The sequence below is a fragment of the Ovis canadensis genome, chromosome 2 (genome assembly GCF_042477335.2).
Source record: "Ovis canadensis isolate MfBH-ARS-UI-01 breed Bighorn chromosome 2, ARS-UI_OviCan_v2, whole genome shotgun sequence".
In the NCBI taxonomy this organism is placed as follows: Eukaryota; Metazoa; Chordata; class Mammalia; order Artiodactyla; family Bovidae; genus Ovis; species Ovis canadensis.
In genome coordinates this window covers 73,350,899-73,370,107 of record NC_091246.1, presented here as the reverse complement: position 1 = coordinate 73,370,107, position 19,209 = coordinate 73,350,899, and the positions used below count along the sequence as shown (strand labels likewise).

Sequence of the window (19,209 nt, the reverse complement as noted above, 5' to 3'; positions counted from 1 at the left end):
CTGAGTTTACATTTACTTCCTATAAATAACACCAGTATTAGCAGTTTAAAATTCACATTTAATCACGGGTCCATTTTATGTTTACATGATCATTTGGTATCATTCTCTTAAAGATTTCAGGTGCAGGTGGTCAATACAGAGCTTTTTTTTTTTTTTTTTTAAAAAAAAAAAAAAAAAAGAACAAACTATTCCATGATCTTTGGCACAGTTTCTGGTTTCTTAGCTAGGCTTAACTTGGCTATGCAGTACTGCAGAAACAGGACTATTTTGGATCTTGGTGTAGCTACAAGTTTATGTTAAGCATTATTTACAAGATGAGAGCCAAGCACAGACTTTAATACACTGTCTTCACAAATGAGCAGAAGAATGACTGGCAATGGATTTTAATGAGCAAGGGCTGAGATTACTAGACTACTAGTTAGTTAAAACCATCTTCCCTGGAAGAGGAGACAGGTTTTATTCAATGCAAGAATTCCCTGAACCACTGACACCAATGTCTCATGTCACAGGATTTACTTTGCAAGAATCCAGGGTAGGGACAGTGCTTTTCTGGCCAGTGTGGCTTACTTGATCCATCAAACCTATATTAAAATACAACTTAGCTGGTAGCTTTGCCACTGTTATTTGGGTTTGATGGGTAGAAAAAGGCAAAGTACTGTCATTTTAAGTGGGTATAATTGGCCTTGGAGGAATTATAGTTGATAATATATTATATTAAACACATCCAGCTGGATAAAAACCCACCCAGCCTTATATGAGTGACACCTTTGTGTATAGTCTTATGTAGAGCTGATACGGATTGCCTCCCAGCAGTAGCATCTGGAAGCTCTAAATTAGTGGCTGTGCTACCAGAATATGTCTCTGCTTTGGGGCTGATACACAGACATGAGACAAACAACTAGCATGATTTCTCATTCTAGCAGTGCTTATGAGAGAGGAGTTCTGATTAAGCCCCAAAACAGATCTGGATTGCAATCATAGTTATTATTCAAGTACAAGGAGAGTGCTTTATTTCACATTGAGAGTTCAATTCTGACCTTTGTCTGGAAAATTATATGAAAATAATAAATATATACATATATATGTACATATACATATATATATATGTATATATATCTAGCTGTCTACTGAACACTGGGTCAGTAGTTACCAGCGTCCCCATACAGTACATTGAGAAAAAGAAATCTATCTTCTCCTCAAATCTCACACCCATCTTAAAACTGTTATTGCAGAACTGTGCTGGTCTGTTTTCTTTCAAAGTACTTCCTTTGAAATTGGCTGGAGATGGGTTCAAAATGGACAATTTGGCACATTAACTTTGGGGGGACTGTTGTTTAGCTTCATTATAGTCTATACAAATGTGAGAGGTCAAAGGAAATCCATGGCAATAGAAAGCCTGAGTAAAAATGTGTAGTCGATGACTATATATATATATATATATGTATATTTAAAAAACCCAAAACACTGGTCTGTGCATGAGAAAACAATTTCTCTTTCACATCTATTATCTAATTAAAACAGTTATGTCTATTCTATGTACTTCCCAATTCTGTCTCTCATAGAGTTTAAAAATTCCAGATAATACAGCTTTCCTTTTAATCAGTTTCCTCTCATCTTACCCCCAAATCCCAGAACCTGGTGAGCAAAGGCTGTGAATCCAAATATAGAAAATAATCTGGAGGTCTGTGTATCAAATCAGATGTGCAGTTGGCTGTTAGTGTTTTCCTTATTTAATGTCTGAATTTGCTAAGAGATGACTCTCCTGGAGAGGTCCTTCACCACCCCCAGTCTTCTGAAGCCAGAGGCCCTAGAACTGTGAGGTCTGGGTGAATGAGATGGTATCGGACTTGTCGACGGCAAAGCCTCCGTTGACGTAGGACTTCTTGGTGTCTGAGTCCTCGTTGTCGAGTGTTGTGGATTCCAAGGTGAAGGGGTTCACGATGTTGACCTCCGATGAAACATCCATCTGCTCCAACTCCTTCTTGGAGAGCTTCTCCACGATGCCAGTCCCAAAGGCATCTCCAAGGACATTCACCATGGTCCTGAACCGGTCCCTGGGGAGGACAGAAGGTGAGTCAGACATGAAGCCCGGGTTTCACTTTCCTTCGAGTTGGAGACAGGAAAGGACCTGAGGAATTCAGTTATAAATTCAGCAAACCACAGAGGGTGCTTCTCAGGGCTGGCTAACCAAAGGCCCCTAACTTCACAGGCCTGAATCAGGGGTTGTCTCTAAAGGCACAGAATGAGCACACAGGCTGCCTCAGGTCCTCGTCAGTCACAACGCCCCTGAATCCAGCATCAATCTCCTAAATTCCCTCCTCTCCTCCCAAAGAAATGTGAACACAGTCTCCATAGATATTTGTGGGGAGGGTCAGGATTCATTAGTCCTTCACCCTAGTCTCTGTCTTGTGTGCCTTTCTGAGCTTTCTCTTGGCTAAGGTGAGAGAACCTGGATGTTTTGTGGGGTGGTGTGTGTGTGTGCCAAGCAGGAGTGTGTATGTGTGTGTCCCCAGTGTGCTTCTTTCTTTCCCACACAAGGTCACTCCATGAGGAAGGCAGCAAGGATGCCGCTGAGCCCAGGGTCAGAAAACCCAGGCCAGCCTGTGAATAGCTTGCCCCTTGTGGCACCTCAGCTAGTGTTAACTCCCAGAAGGCCTGGCGGGGAGGACGAAGAGGAGGTGGAGAAGGTATCTTGGATGCTGGAGCACTGTTGCTAGGAACTGTCTACATGAATGTTCCTGTGAAAGCTACACCGGCAGGACAGAAAAGGCCAACAGTGCTCCCACATGTCCATTCTGGGTGCCCTCTTACTATTTAGAACATGGACTGAACTAGACCCTGTTGTGGACCAGCTAGTGTCTTTTTGTTCCATAGATCAAGTTGCACCTTTGACTTCTCTGGGTGTCTTGGAAGTGAAGGTCACCAGAGTTCCAGGAAGAACAAGGGAGAGGAGAGAGTGCAAATCCACATCACTACTAGACAAAAGGCCACTTGTCTCAATAGTAGGCTATGTTGGCAAGAAAGGGGCTACTCCAGTTGGGCCTTAAAGAACCAGCAAGCTGTTGAAGGGGCCCCAAAGCAGCCTCCCAAGTGCAGAAGCTTGTGCCTTTGGGGACGTGACTGTACCTTCAAAGCCACATGGAATGTTTCTGCTTCTCTTTCTACAATTTTTAGCTGCTATTTGCAAACTATATGGCACTGTACTGCCCAGTAAGCTCGGCTGGGTCTGAGTGAAGGCTCCATATGGAGCAGACTCTTCCCCTGATGGCCAGGGGACAGAGCCAGACCCAGATACTGAAAGACCACCGTACAGAGTGGGTATCAAGGGTAAAGCCGGGAACCAGGCTCATTCTAACTTTAACCGTAGGGGTCACAAAAGACATGTTTTTACCCAGATCTTCTGCTGTGTTTCTTAGGGAGGTGTGTGTGTGAAAGAGAGGGAATGAACTGTTGCCTTAGGCTTGAATGGTCCAACTCATTCTAATCATAACAATTAAACTTGCTGTTAACTGAGCACATACTGCCAGCCAGACACTGTTCTGGACACACTTCTCACAGTAGCTCACTTAGTCCTTACACCAACCCCATGAACTTGACAGAATCATCCCCACCTCACAGATAATGCAGCTGGCCCCCAGAGAGGTTAAGGAATTTGCTCAAGGTCAAACAGCCACTGAACCAGGATTCAGGTCCCAATTAACCTTATCCCAAAGCCCTTGCTTGTGTCCTGATGGTGCTGACAATCTTGGGAAGGTGGGCTGACACTGAACTAGGTGGTTCTGAACCTATGGTGCTGACCCAGGGCTGGGATAGGCTAGGGTGGCCTATGGGGTTTGGAATGGCCGAGGCCTTGCCCAGTGTCTTCACCTTATTATTTTATGTTGTTTATCTCATCCCACACCCAGATCCTAACCTTGAGCGTTATCAGGCATAATACGCTAATGAACATCACTGCCTTTATAAAATCACTGCTTGAAGTTATGAGGAGTTAATTTTTAAGCACATTATCAGATGGCCTGGTCAGAGGGAAATTAAAGCAGCAACAGATGGCTCATTAGGCAATCTGAGGAGAGGATAATGACAGACTGTAGATTCTGCATGGCTGGGAAGCGTGCCTTCCCATCCGGCAGAGGCAGCACATTTATTCCAACTCACAGGAGCCAGTCAACAGCGATGATGAGGGTGACATCCTCCGCGGGCAGGCCCACAGCACTCAGCACAATCACCATGGTCACCAGGCCGGCCTGGGGCACACCGGCAGCTCCGATGCTGGCGGCGGTGGCAGTGACACTACAGACAAAACACACCAGCACAAAAGGAGTTAGACGCCCATTTCTCCCCCCCAGGCCCCTGGTCCACAGTGGTTAGGCCCGGAGTCTGTTACTGCTGCGTCCCAAATTGGCCAGTCAGAATCTCTTCTCTGCTGAGCACCATCTCTGCCTCATTAGAGAGTTGTGGGAGACAGAGGGGAGTGTGAGCTTTTTCCAGGGGGAGGTGTGGCTCATCATTCTAATTCGAGGAAGTGGAGAGGAACTGCATGAGTGGCACACAATGAATGAGCTAGAGAGAGATTAAAGAGGAAGGCAAGAGTTTACCAACCGAAGGTTTTAATGGAGGGCTTTATCCACCCATCTATGCATCCTTCCATCCTAAACAAGGGCCAGGTACATCTCCACCTGTTCGCTTCCCCCCTTCAACTGTCTACTCAGCCAAGCAATCATTTATTGAGGATCTAATATGTGGCAGGCATTTGTACTGCTTTGAAGGATGGTAGAGGGATTGGGTTAGGGGTGCGTGGGCAAGGATATTCAGGGTGAAGGCAAAGGAATGAGGCACTAGCCAAGCAGGTTTCAGGTACTTCCTTTACATCACAAGACTCTTGACCTCTCTGGGAACTGCCCCTTAGAGCACTGAGTTGAGAAATAGCTATGACTCCTGTCCAAGGTACAAGTGCTTATTCCTGACCACTCCTTTCTGCCAGTGGGTGCCCTTTGTGCAAAAGGAGGAGAGATCTGGAATCCAGAAGAGGATTTTAAATACCTTGTATTTAAAAAAGGTCCCTCTCAGATGGATAAAATGTGGCACTAGGGATATTTCTCTTTGGAATAAGCAGTTTTTCATCAGCAACATCTTCCGGATGACTTAAATCTGGTCATTTTGAAGAAAACCAGAGTTTGCCCTGCCCTGAAAAGTCCCTGGATTTGAATGAGCTTTGAGGGGACCCACTATATTTTCTAGACACACGTTCTCATCCTTGGGCCAAGGATGCCACTGAGTTGAAAGCTGAAGATGGAAACACTGTCAATTTAAACTAGAAAAATCCCTGATTCTATCCACAAATCCATATTCTGTGGGCTCAAAAAGCCTCAGGATTCTCACCAACCTGATTTACTGCTCATTCATCTGCCTGGTGATGTGTCACAGATGGTATCTGAGGGCCTGGTCAAACACAGACCAGAGTTCTTTGACAAGTGTGGTTTCCTTCAGTGGCCGTGACCACCAATTTGCAATTAGAGATTTCTGGAGCAGTCCAAATGCCTCTGAAAGTCTTGGGCTTTTGCATAATCCTTTAGATCTGTTTTGACTTAAATAGTCTTTGGAAACGCTAAGTTCATGTCAGTGCTGCTTGAAAACATTTAAACTGAATGCACTGGTGGGTTTTCTTTGTCAGAAGTGATTTGTGCCCCTACCCATTGATCCCTCTTGAAAGCCTCAACACATAATGGTTAACCATATCCCTTCGGCTTGAGGCGGGGCTTGAAACTTAAAATCCGTTTAGTCAAAGAAAACCTTGCCTATTAGCCTTGACCTTGCTGATTAAACTTCAGCCATTTGCCTGGCTTAAAGTCTGAAACTTGGAACTGTATATCCTCAGATGGTAAAAATATAAAAACCTACTTGTTCTGCTTGAATATATACTATTTTGACTTTCGAGGGTTTTCAAAGAAGAAGACAAAATAACCATTGGTAGAAAGTTCTTTCCTAAGCACTGAGATCTAGATTTATGTCAGGCCATCTAACTCAGCTCTCCATACAGGACAGGGACTAAGTAGTGAACTAGAGTGAGCACAGGTTTTAGAGGCAGACAGATCCAGCCCTGCTGTTTACTAACAGCGTGTCCTTAGGCAGGTTAGTTCTCTGAATCTCCGTTTCTTGCCTGTAAGATGGGGAGAATGTCTACTTTGCAGGGCTGCCGGTAAGATTAGATGAGATAAAACATGTAAGATATCAAGTACAGCACCTGGATATAGTAGGTGCTTAAAACTGAGGCCAGTTTGCTCCTTCAGCAGCTGTTACAACTACTTCTGCTAGTATTACTACTATTACAAAATTAACTACTGTTACTACTACTGCAACTTTTTTCCTCTAAGCTCTTTCTAGGTCCCAAAGCCCGTAATTATCTTTTGTTGTAAGAAAATTTATCTCATTTCTAATCAGTTGCAACCTTTGGTGAGTATTATGACAAACCACAAAAGGCCATGTTTTGGGTGGATGGTGCCTGTGTTTCTTTGATGTCTAGTCCAAAAGAACCATAGAAAGAGATAAACTACGGGTCCAAAAATCTTATAGCCGTAAACCACATAAGCCACAACTGTGACTTGTAAAATAAAAAGAAAAAAAATAGCACTGGAGACTTCCCTGGTGGTACAGTGGCTAAGAATCCACCTGCCAATGCAGGGGACATGGGTTCCATCCCTGGTCGGGGAACTAAGATCCCACATGCTGTGGGGCAACTAAGCCTGTGCCACAACTACGGAGCCCAAGTTCTAGAGCCCTTACGTGGAAAGATCCTGCATGCTGCAACTACGACCCAAGGCAGCCAAAAATAAATATTTAAAAACAAAAACAAAACTTCTTATTTCATTCTCCCCCAGGTAAAGCCAGAGAGGATTTTTAAAGTCAATAATTACGCTGGGCCTCACAGTTGTTGTTATTTGCTCTGGGCCAGTAGTTATGAACAAGTTTGATTTAAAAATACAACAGAGCAGAGAGAGGGTTTTCATGTGATTATTTAGTCTCTAGGCCCAAAGTTTATTCTTCTAGTAGTGAAGTTAAAAAAAAGGAAGGGGTTAGAAAGATCTAGGAAACTTATGAGTGAAGCAGAGGGAGGGAATTCACCCCCCGCAAATAGCAAATAACTGCAAAGAACGGGCACCTCATACAATTGCTCCCTGGAAATGACTCCAGTGCAGACTCGGTGCCACGGGCTGAGGTGAGGGAGGTGGGAGAAGGCACTTGGAGAAGTGAAAGAACAACTGCTAGAATTACAGTGGTTGTGAAACTTTCTCAGGCATGATTCAGGGTTTTACTTTTAACATACCCTCCACCATTCTAACTAGAGAACTTCACCCGTGCTCCTGGGCTCCAGCCTCCTTAGCCACTAATACTCTTTACAGATCACGAGGCACTGGTGTAGTTTCCTAGCTTATGTGCCAAATGGTCTAGTCTGGACTTGTCTTCAGTTAATTTCAAGCAAACTGCAATAAATATGATTTAGGGTTGGGAAGATCTAAAAATTTACTGCACTAGAACACAGTAAGAACTTACTTTATGCCTAGGATTTATGCCTATGTCAAATGCCTGAAAGGTTCAGATTCAACAGCATTTAGGCCTAGGGACCCAGGTTAGCCTTAAACTTCCACTCTAAACTAAGGGCTTCCCCGGTGGCTCAGATGGTAAAGAATCTGCCTGCAACTCAGGAGACTGGGTCCAATCCCTGGGTCAGGAAGATCCCTTGGAGAAGGGAATGGAAACCCACTCCAGTATTCTTGCCTGAAGAATTCCCTGGACAGAGGAGTCTGGTGGGCTATACAGTCCAAGGGTTGCAAAGAGTTGGACATGACTTTCAAACTCAACTAAAGTCTTAGGATTAACTCTAATCCCAATTCATCACTTCAAAGCAGCACTGTCCAGTAGAATTTTCCACTCTGATGGCATCTATTTCCAAAGCGATAGAACATTCATGTCTACTCTGTCCAATCTGTGCGTGTGGCTAATGGCTATCATATTGAAGAATGCTGTTCCAGAGAAACATCTCTGGCAAAATTCACTAATGACATTTTCACCATCTACTTGAGCAGGCAATTTCAGGCTTCACTTGACTAGAATTCTCTACAAGATTTGACTCTATTGACCATTTCATCCTTGAAAATCTCTCTTCTCTGGGTTTCTATGACACCATGGTTTCATGACTCTTCCCATCTTTATATTCTCATTCTCCTCTTGGGTTCCCCCCTTTCTGCCTGCCTCTAATATGAGGATTGTCTAGGGCTCACGCCTTAGTTACTGTTTCTTCTCTACACACTCTCCCATTCCCAACAATTGTTGAGCACTCAGGATGTAGGTACCATTCTAAGTACTTTATATGCATCATCTGGCTTAATAATCACTATTTGCATAAAATATAGGTACTATTATTATCCTTGTTTTACAGGTGAGAAAACAGAAGCTTAGAGAATTCAAGGTCACAGCTAATCTTGATGAAGCAGAGTCAAACACAGATAACTGACTCACGACCCACATGCTTGATGAGCATCATTAAACTGATGACTCTGACTTCTGTACCTGCACTTGAGACCACATTTCTCACTGTATATTTCCACCTGGATGTCTTAAAGGATTTTCACATTCATTGTATCCAAAAGTATAAGCTCTTAATCTTCCCACCTATACTTCATTCTGGAGAAGGTGATGGCACCCCACTCCAGTACTCTTGCCTGGAAAATCCCATGGACGGAGGAGCCTGGTACAATGCAGTCCATGGCATAGTAAAGAGTCAGACATGACTGAGTGACTTCACTTTCACTTTTTACTTTCATGCATTGGAGAAGGAAATGACAACCCACTCCAGCGTTCTTGCCTGGAGAATCCCAGGGACGGGGGAGGCTGGTGGGCTGCTGTCTCTGGGGTCGCACAGAGTTGGACACGACTGAGGCGACTTAGCAGCAGCAGCAGCAGCATACTTCATTCTCTTACACTAGTCCCTGTTCTGACAAGCACCATCCACCAATACTGGGGGTCATCTTACCCTTCCTCTGTCCCTCACTCTGAATCCAGTAGATGCCTCTTGAATTAATTAGCTCTTCACCCGTCGGTCAGTACCTTAATGTAGGCCTTTTCATACTTTACCTGCAGTAGTCTCCTAACTGGTCTTCCAGCTTATAGTTTCTGCCCCCATTCACGTTCATCCACTAAATTACCAGTTATTTTTCTAAAATGCAAATCTTTCTATAATATGAAAGACTGTCTAAGACCTTTTCATGAGCTCCTCACACAAGCCCTTCCATGATATGACCCCTGCTTTCTTATCTGCCTGTGTTCTCCACATCGTACTCTTTATGCTAGCCACACCAAATAATCTGTATTGTGTAACTAGGACATGGTTACATCAAGACCCCTGTTCAGCCTATTCCTCTTATCCAAAATGCTCTCCACTTCCTCTATCAAATACTTCCTCCTCTTCTAAGACTCAGCTAAACTTTCCTCTCTTCCAGGAAGCTTTTCCTCACCTTCCCAGGTGGACCAACCCTTCCTCTTTGGTGCCCTCTGTGTTCCACATTTAAACCTCTATTACAGCCTTTACCATATCACTCAGCACTAATTTGAAGTGAAGTGAAGTGAAAGTCTCTCAGTCATGTCTGACTCTTTGTGACCCCATGGACTATACAGTCCATGGAATTCTCCAGGCCAGAATACTGGAGTGGGTAGCCGTTTCCTTCTCCAGGGGATCTTCCCAAGCCAGGGATAGAACCCAGGTCTCTCACATTGCTGGCAGATTCTTTACCAGCTGAGCGACTAGGGAAGCCCACTTATTTAGATATCTGTATACCCAACTTATCTACCCCTTAAAAGCTGGAACTACCCCTTATTCAACCTTGATTCCTTGATACCTGCTCTGTGCCTAGCACCTTGTGGGTGCACTGGCCCGAGAACACAGAGACTCCCTGGCTCCCCAGACCTGATGCAGTATTATGTACCAGTCCTGCCACTTGTAATACAGATGCACTTAATCTTGGGAAGAGATCCTGTAGACCACAAAAATAAGTCTACAGCTGGACCATCCATGATCTCCCTCCACAGATGAGTTTTACTTGAGAGCAACTCCAGTTACAGAGATGAAAATGAGTGTGACTTCATGCCCCACCTGATAGTGATGATCTGCCCAACGCTCAAGTCCAAATCATTCAACTGTGCAATAAACACGGCCGCCACCGCTTCATAGAGTGCAGTCCCATCCATGTTGATCGTAGCACCAACGGGTAATACAAATCTAGTGATCCTCTTGTCCACCCGGTTCTTCTCTTCAGCGCAGCGGAAAGTGACAGGCAGTGTTGCTGAACTGTGTGATAAAAAGAGAAAAGATATGATGGCCTAGGAATGCTGGTCCTCAATCCCTGCCTGAAGTGATACCTCAGTTCTAGAAACTAAATCGAGAGCTCAAAGCATGACGGCACTTTTGGTAGGACCAGGCATCAGAAGTCGCTGTGCTTGTCACTGTCCCCAGCTATGACACAACCCCCTCCTGGGTTGCAGGCCCTGCCAAGAGGGCAAGAAATATCCAGTAGGGTGAAGAAATATGTGTAAGGTCAGAAACTGGGGAGATCATTTCTCAAAGGCAGCTACAAAACTCCCCAGCTTCATCAGGTGAGGTGAGACTTGATAAGGCTTGGCTCACAGATTTCTTCCAGAAACCCCTCTTCTTTAAAAAAATTTTTTAAAAAAATATTTGCTTATTCATTTGGCTGTGTGGGGTCTTTTTGACAGGAAGGCTCTTCAATCATCACTGCAGCATGCTAGGCCTCTTAGTTGCAGCATGTGGGATCCAGTTCTCTGACCAGGAATTGAACCTGGGCCCCCTGCATTGGAAGCACAGAGTCTTAAACACTGGACCACCAGGGAGGTGGTGGTCCACCAGACACCCTCTTCTCTTTACCTGGAGGAGATCATGAGAGCTGTCAGAAGAGCCTGAGCCATTCCCATGGCGAACTGGAAAGGGTTCTTTCGTACAATTATGAAATATATCAGTGGGAGAATTATAATGGAGTGGATTGCAAGCCTGTAAATGGGAGAGAGAAACAGGTTCACAGATGATATTATCTCTTCATTTTTTTTTTTCCAAATAGCATTTTTACTCATGATATCATTCCAACTTTCATTATGGTCCAACGAGAAAGAGGACAGGAATATATGTCTCCATGGAACACATGGGGAAAAGGAGACTCAGCAAATCAAATATCTTGTCAAAGTTGGTGGCTAAGCCAGTAGCTGAGTCCACATCTCAGAGCTCACAGAATAGTTATGTCATGCTGCCAAGCCCTGTACCTGCTTTTCCTGCTCTGCATGCTAACATGCTTTCACTTCCTTCTGTTATTGAATCCTTACTCCTCCTCTAAGACTCAGTGAAATCTCCCCCTCCTCCTGGAAGCCTTCCCTCACCTTCCCAGGTCCAGCTGACCTTCCCCTCCTTGGTGACTCTGTGGCCAATAGTATCATAGCCCTTATCACAGTCCTCAACCTGGACCACGCCGCTATCCAGCTGGACAGCACCAGCATCTAAGAGGGGAGTCAGGGTTTGTAAGGGGGAAGTTATCCCTGCTCTCCTACAGTCATCTTTCATGACTGACCCTCTTTTCTTTGTCATTCCTACATTCCAAACTATTGCTCGTTTCACAAACCAAAGGGCTTAAAAAATGAAACTGATTCAGCAGATGCCATGTAAATGGCAACTTAGAGTTTACAGATCAGTTATGTGAAGCTCAAGTGGTCATTGAAAAAAATAGATCCTGGAGGTCAAGAAAGGGATCTTACAGACAGCCTATGGCTTAGAACTATGAGAAACTGACTTAGTTTTCTGTTAGGAACCTAGATAGGTTGATGGGGCAGAAACCAGCAGAACCCTCTCATTAAATAGCTCAGCATAATAAATCTTAGCCATACCATGGCCTGGACACAGCCCCTGGCCTCCAGCAAGGCAGATGGTCCCACCTCCATTACTACCGGGGCCCTGGAATTTGGCTCTGGCCTTTGTCTCCATTGACCAGCATGACTCTGATTTTAGTCAAAACAGATTAAGAACCAAATCCTATGCAGTGGATATTCCCCAGTGCAACTGAGTTCCAGCAGGTGAGCTGATTCCTCCAGTTGAGTGTTTGGGGGAATTGACCTGTGTGAGTCAAACTGATGATGGTTAGTCATTCCCCTGGTCCAAATTTCTTAGCATATGTGACATATCCTGCCCCTGGACCGACATCTGGGGGCACCATTCATAACCTATCCCACCGCATCTCCCCTCAAGGAACCAGTGCGTGTGCTACAGGAAGTATGCACACAGCTGTCTCCTGCTTTGCACAGTTCCTACCAACCTGAAGATTCTCCAGCACCCTCTCTTATGATGTAGGGTGTGACAGTGCTTACCCAACAGGGTTGGAACCCATCCCACTCCTGCTTGCTCCAGTCCAACTTAATTTAGGCCCTGCCTAATTTCTTTCAGGCTCAGGGTACATGGGGACTGTTCTTACTTGTTTGGTTGGTTTACATCCTTGAAGAAGGGAAGGCCAGGAGAGGGCCAAGAGAGGCTACCAGTGGGTTTTTCTCTTAAGAAATTATTTTAACACAGCTAATAGAGGCAGTGGCAAAGCATGGTCCAGGCTGTTCTGCCAAGATCTGGAAACTAGCACAGTGTGATCCACCTCCAGTTCAGCTGTTAAAGGGCAGCCCTTCTCTCCCCTGCTCTCTTATCTCTGAACCTCATCTTTCCTTGCCTGAGGGAGAGAAGCCAGTTTCACCAACTGAAACCTGGCCTCTCAACAGCAACTCATTGGCTCAAATGAGGTTTCAGTGTCTTCCCTTGAGTCTGACATACCCACTCAGGACGGTGGCCATGTAAAGGCCCAGTTTGCGGAATATTTCCCAGTCTTCAACTTCTATGATCTTCCCGGCAATCAGGAACAAAATACCAATCGGCATGTAGCTAGAAAGTAAGCACAAGAAAAGACATACTTCTGTCATCAAATATTTTCTCAGGGTGGAAATGCTGGGAAAGAAACAAGCCAGGGCATATACCTCGGCTTGGGGTGTGCCCTTAGCTGGGAGGGGCACAGGATATACACAGTGAGGCTAAGGTCTCAGTTTCAGCCCAGCTGGACTACACTGGCTACAGGTTTCAGCACCCCTGTGCACCGTAATCTCTACCCACCTATGCCACCATAAGGGGCACTCTGGTCCCTAGCCCACGCCTTGCTCCTGTGCACATACACCCTGCTGACTCATGTCCGCAGGTCTCTCTCTAGCTTGACTCTCCAATCATGGCCTCTAGGCTCTTTCTAGACACAGTCATCTTGTTTCCCAGGTAGTGGGATCAGCAACAGAGCTAGTTATGTAATAGCTCTGTTGTGATAGCTCTGTCTGTGGAGCTATCATTACATGCTTTGCGTTGGGTTAGGTATTTCACATGTGTCATTCACTTAATGTACTTCTCCCAACTCGAGGGGAGTTTTAACAGATGATGAAGCTGAGGTTCAGCAGCATTAACTGAAATAACTAAACCCTTTACTGTCACTGTCAAGGTCTATACTCTGAACCAACTTGCTGTGAGATAAGTGGGGCAGAGGTCTCCCAGGCAAGGTGGACTTCTCAGCATCTCCAGGCACAGGGCAGATGCTCAGGTGGTACAGCTGCTATGCTCACCTATGGCAGCTTTCATTGGATGTATTAGGGCCCATGTGTACCTACTGTATTCCTTCTGCATGGAGCCTGATAAGGAAAGCAACCTGTGTTCTGGAAAACTCCTTCAAATCACTCCTTTAAGAATTCTTTCTTACATAAATGCTGCGTGGTTACAATGTGATCAAGGACCTTGGCGGAAAAGACAATGGCTGATCTCTAGACTTTCATTAGTGACCTGAGTCCTAAGTAATACATGGAATTAGTTAATACTGTAGTGTCTTGCCCTCTCTAGGGTGAGGTGAGTTGAGAAACATAAACCTTTTCCTTCTAGTTTTGAAGGGTCAGCCATCGGGGGAAGCAAGATGGCATTAACCGGTGTGTCTGCTCACCACATAATGATCTGAACGATTTTCATGGTTGCATCACTCAGAGCATTGAAGAAATCCACCAGAATCTGTCCCCTTTCTCCCATTTTTCCAATGACAATTCCAAAGACGAGGCAAAAGACGATTAAGCCCAGGACATTTATGCCATCTGAATACATGCCTACGACTTTGTATTCCTTTGTTTTGTTCTGTGGATCAAAACCAAGAAAATAATATTGATGCGTGATTATAATCTTGTTAGAATGCATAGGCCCTGAAACAGGAAGATATGATAGCCAAACAAACTAGTGACCTAGCAACAACTTAGGATCAACAAGTTTAGGAGCCAAAAAAAAAAAAACAAACAAACAACCACCTACACATGTATCAAATTTTACTGCCCCCACCTCTGGCATTGAAGTTTGAAGTGTTTTTTTTTTTTTCCCCCTCTCTTTCAGTGAATCTATACTTGAAGATTTCTTTTGAAGATTTCTTATTCTGGGGTGTTTTAAATTTTTAATAACTTTAGGCACTTTGCAGAGTTATTTTAACTAGTAGTTACATTAGGAGTCTGCATAAAAAGTTACAAATTAATAATGCAGGAAGCTCAAAATATTTACCAGTGCAGACATTTTTAGGACACTTTACTATCTATTTTATCCTGATAGTGAACACAGGAACATTTTTTACTACCTCTAACCTTAGATAACCAATAGGATTTTATTTTAGATAAAGATTAACCAGATATCTACTACTATGAACCATTTCTTCATTTTATCCCGGGTAAGAATAGCATGGGGACTTTCCAGGTGGCTCAGTGGTAAAGAATCCAGCTGCCAATACAGGAGATGAGGGTACAATTCCTCGGTCGGAAAGATCCCCTGGAAGAGGAAATGGCAACCCACAACAGTATTCTTGCCTGGAGAAATCTCATGGACAGAGGAGCCTCTGTGGGCTGCAGTCCATGGGATCGTAAAGAGTCGGACACAGCTGAGTGCACACACACACACACACACGCACACACACACGAGTAGCATGAGATATACCAAGAGATAATCCAATCCTAGCTGTGCAGCATGAGCTTAACAAAGATTTCACAGGAAGATAACATATTCTGAGTGGTGCAAACCAGGTTTCTAAGGAATTATGTGGATGAGCCACTGGGGTACCAATTATTTCTTACTTATGATCTGACGTGATCAGACGCATATTTACGCTATAGCCCGTGCAGTGTGTTAACTGCACAGGCTACAGTGTAAGGTCTTGAAATGCAGCTGGATAGACAAGACTAAGTGTGAGAAACATGAGCCAATGATAGCAAGATGGTGTGTAACTAACGGCACAGCTAAGCTATGAGTTACAGGCATCATGTGGAGACTGGAGACATGAATGTGGGCTGTGAAGATAGTGAAGGACAGGCCCGAGGAGCAGGCAGCCAGGAGATAAGCAGAGATCTAGAAAGCAGACTCCAGAAAAATGGCAAGGAAAGGCAGATATCACCACATACCAGGTCTCTGAACTCTACTCATCCTATCCAGCCGCCACACTACTTTAGACCTCCCTATTCTATTAAGGAGTATTCTGTTCTTTCCAACTGTAATATTTATCACTGTTCACATGAGAGCATATATCACATGTGCCTTTTCTCTGTCATAATCTCAGTGCCCATCAGAGCTTGGCCCATGGAGAGTGCTCAGAAAAATCTCTGTGGAACCGTATCAAGAAGCAAGAGTAGGAGTTTATTGAGGAGTTGGATCTGGATAGAATAGATTGGGCTCACCAAGAAGTAAGCTGGGAAACCAGGGATGAGCCAGGTCATGGAGTACTTTCTGTAGGAAAAAAGAGGGAGCTAACTGTGGCCTATTTAATGTGAACTCTTAAATCTACTGCATTTTTTTTTTCCCTTAAATTTTTCCTTCCTGAGTGAAGGCAGAGTACATTCAGGAGAAATCTGCTACACTACTATAAATGTACTACTTCAGGCCAACCTGATCTAATCTCCAACTGGAGGAAGAAATGGCAACCCACTCCAGGTTTCTTGCCTGGGGAATCCCATGGACAGAGGAGCCTGGCAGGCTACAGTCCATGGGGTCACAAGAGTTGGACACAACCTAGTGACTAAACCACCAGAATCTTGAACAATGAAATCCTAAAAGTTCTCAGAGCCAACTGATTCCATTGATAAGTTTATGGCAAACTCCTGGTGGCAAAACCTATCCTGAACTGAGATGAGGCTGCTGCTGCTGCTAAGTCGCTTCAGTCGTGTCCAACTCTATGCGACGCTTTAGACGGCAGCCCACCAGGCTCCCCCACCCCTGGGATTCTCCAGGCAAGAACACTGGAGTGGGTTGCCATTTCCTCCTCCAGCGCATGAAAGTGAAAAGTGAAAGTGAAGTTGCTCAGTTGTGTCTGACTCGTAGTGATCCCATGGACTGCAGCCTACTATGCTCCTCTGTCCATGGGATATTCCATTCAAGAGTACTGCAGTGCGGTGCCACTGCCTTCTCTGGAGATGAGGCTACAGATAGCCTATTTTTCTTACTTTGTAGCCAATTTGTAAGTTAGTTGCATTTCACTTAAAAGATGTTGTGTAATATATAGTACACACACCACCTGGCCCTTCTAAAGTGAAAAACTCTGGACTCAGAATCACATTTGGGCAGAGAGTTTTAAATAAGGAACTGCAGGCCTGCTTTCCACGTTTATGTGGTCTTGCAAATCTAACGATGTTCCCAGAGATGCCCAACTCAACTCTGGGTGGCAGAGACAGAAGTGACAGGACTCATTCTTTTCTCTGTGTGGTTCAGTTGCTCTTCATTATAAGGGGAAACAGAGGATTAGGTTCCTAGGAATCAACAGTCACATCATTTTGGTCAAATAATCAATATGAAACCTTGTTTTCTCTGTGTTTTAGTTCAAAGACACCTTATTTAATATATATTGTTTAATCATTAACATTGAACTCACTTTAACTCCTGCCTGAATGAGACTTCTCTAACATGTGTATTTTCTCATATGGAACATCAGCCTTCTTGCATTTGGGAACACTAGCCAGCAGTGCAGCGTGATGCTTGGGAGACATTTCAAACAGTGCAATTACCAAGCTAATGCACCAAACTGAGAAACATGTGGCAAAGACACGCCGCACAAAGGACACATCTTTACCATTTAGAGCTGAACCAGGGAGGGGATGTGCGTATACATATAGCTGATGAACTTGGTTGTACAGTAGAAACCAACACAATGTTGTAAAGCAATTATACTCCAATAAAAAAGGAAACAAACAAATTGCTGAACCAAGAGGGCAGAACACAGCCTTGTTCAACCTCAGCTGGGACATGTGCATGGGCAAGTTACATTTTTCACCACTCCTAGTGTGTCTGTGAATGACCGCACCATACTGATTTTCAGCTCACAAATGCATTTTAGTACATAGGCAAATTCACAAATGTGGGATCTGAGAACAATGAGGATCTACTTATTTCCAACTCCTGCTCACTCATGACTTGGTCCCTGCCTACTGGGGAAGGGAGCAAACAAAAGGATGTAAGTGGTACCTTGGAAATAGCAGTTGTCATGATGACTGTGACAGACGCTTCGGTGCTGTTTGTCCCTGGCTCCTCAGAAAGCTTCACTTCTTCACGTGTGGTTTTGTACTGCATGTTGGAGGGGGGAAAGGTCAAAGAAATAAACAAAAAAATAATTTTTAAGCTCCTAAGGTTAAACCATAGGAATGTTACTTTGGCCAGATAAGTGTCACTGAAAGTTTCTACCTCTGAGGCCTCTATCGGTGTTGGTTTTGGATGGTACTACCCCTGAGGCTTTGGAAGCAAAACTGGGATTGAGAAATCCAACCCCCTGACCACCACAGCCACCATTCAATGGTGTCAAAATGTTCTCTCACTTCTGCAGTAAGGGACCAATGAATGGAGCAACAATGTAGAAGAAAGCATAGGTTTTATCTTTAGGTGCTTTAATAGATTCTACAGGAATCCTGTCAATCATTTTTGTTTCTACTTATTTATTCATTTATTATTTTTAACCTGGGGAAAAAACACCTCATCACTTTAAATGTAGTCACCATGACTTTAATAAACATCAAGAACTATATGGTTGTTCCAAAGTCAATAGACCCTTTAGGGCTATTACGTGAGTGAGATTTCTGTTGAATTCCCTTCCTTCACCTGTTTGATTCTGCTGAGCTTCAGCAGAGAGGTTTAAGAAAGAGCTAGTATATCATCACACTGGGCATAAATGTTACTCCTACAAGGCTCTGCCAACACCAAGAACCTTACAAGTGACCACTGTGGCTGAACCGCAAATGCACCCCCTAAATAGAGGTGGTTCTGTGCCTCTTGGAGGTTGGCAGGGAGCAATTTAATTGCCATTTTTGTTGGTCTACATAGAGGTCTCTGTTTGTGTAATTTATGTAAATGAATTCAGCAGCTTGTGATAGACTCAGCTGTCTTAAAGTACATAGATAAACAAGAGAAGAAGGCTTAAAGGAAATGAAGTGAAGAGATTGTGAAACTTCCCTAAAGGAGAAAAAGTGGCTTTGTTACATTGCTCTGTAGAGTGCCAGCAGTGGGCACGTATTGATGAAAGAAAAGACCAGATACCAGGAACACTAACCACCCACACGGGTCACATACTGATTTCCCAACATGGGGGTGGAGGTTACCTTTTCCAATTACATTATATGTGCAGATAGTCTGAGCTTCTTCACAAATATAAAGTGGTTCTCTGAAACTAGGTACTAGAAGCCAGATTTGAAAACACTCATTTGACAGGTTCCTGACTTGCTCCAGTTGAAACCTTTTGGGTAAAAAATGAAGTCTAAGGGAAAAGGGAGCAGTGTAAGCTACGATAGGCATGCTGCTATGGCTGGAAAGACTGGGGTTGACAGGTCACCTGAAATTTCTCCATTCACAGGTATTAATACATTGCCCATTTTTGATGAGTGATTTCCATTTCTTAGGTCATAGGAGAAAAAAAAAATCTTAATGGGTAAGGAGCAAGAGCAGAACAGCTTGAGGGCAAAAATCATTATTCTTACCTGCTGAAAACAGGCTTGGACAAGGTTCTCAGGGAACATATTCCTGTTGGACACATGAAAAGCAGTATCACATTAAGACAAAAGTGGTTTTTGTTTGTTTTTGTTGCACCTAATACACTGATA

General features: G+C 44.1%; 1 protein-coding gene across 1 annotated transcript in view; it reads right to left on the bottom strand.

The window, feature by feature from the left end:
* Nucleotides 1–1,742: 1,742 nt before the first annotated feature.
* The window catches only part of SLC1A1 (solute carrier family 1 member 1), a 72,909-nt gene continuing 55,442 nt past the window's right edge, over nucleotides 1,743–19,209 (bottom strand). The window contains exons 5-12 of the mRNA XM_069576484.1: nucleotides 19,087–19,129; nucleotides 17,588–17,686; nucleotides 14,055–14,239; nucleotides 12,863–12,970; nucleotides 10,934–11,056; nucleotides 10,145–10,339; nucleotides 4,156–4,290; nucleotides 1,743–2,054 (exon numbers count right to left, since the gene is read on the bottom strand). Coding sequence (XP_069432585.1) covers nucleotides 1,808–2,054; nucleotides 4,156–4,290; nucleotides 10,145–10,339; nucleotides 10,934–11,056; nucleotides 12,863–12,970; nucleotides 14,055–14,239; nucleotides 17,588–17,686; nucleotides 19,087–19,129 — 1,135 coding nt within the window. The 3' untranslated portion in view covers nucleotides 1,743–1,807. The remainder of the gene's footprint in view (nucleotides 2,055–4,155; nucleotides 4,291–10,144; nucleotides 10,340–10,933; nucleotides 11,057–12,862; nucleotides 12,971–14,054; nucleotides 14,240–17,587; nucleotides 17,687–19,086; nucleotides 19,130–19,209) is intronic.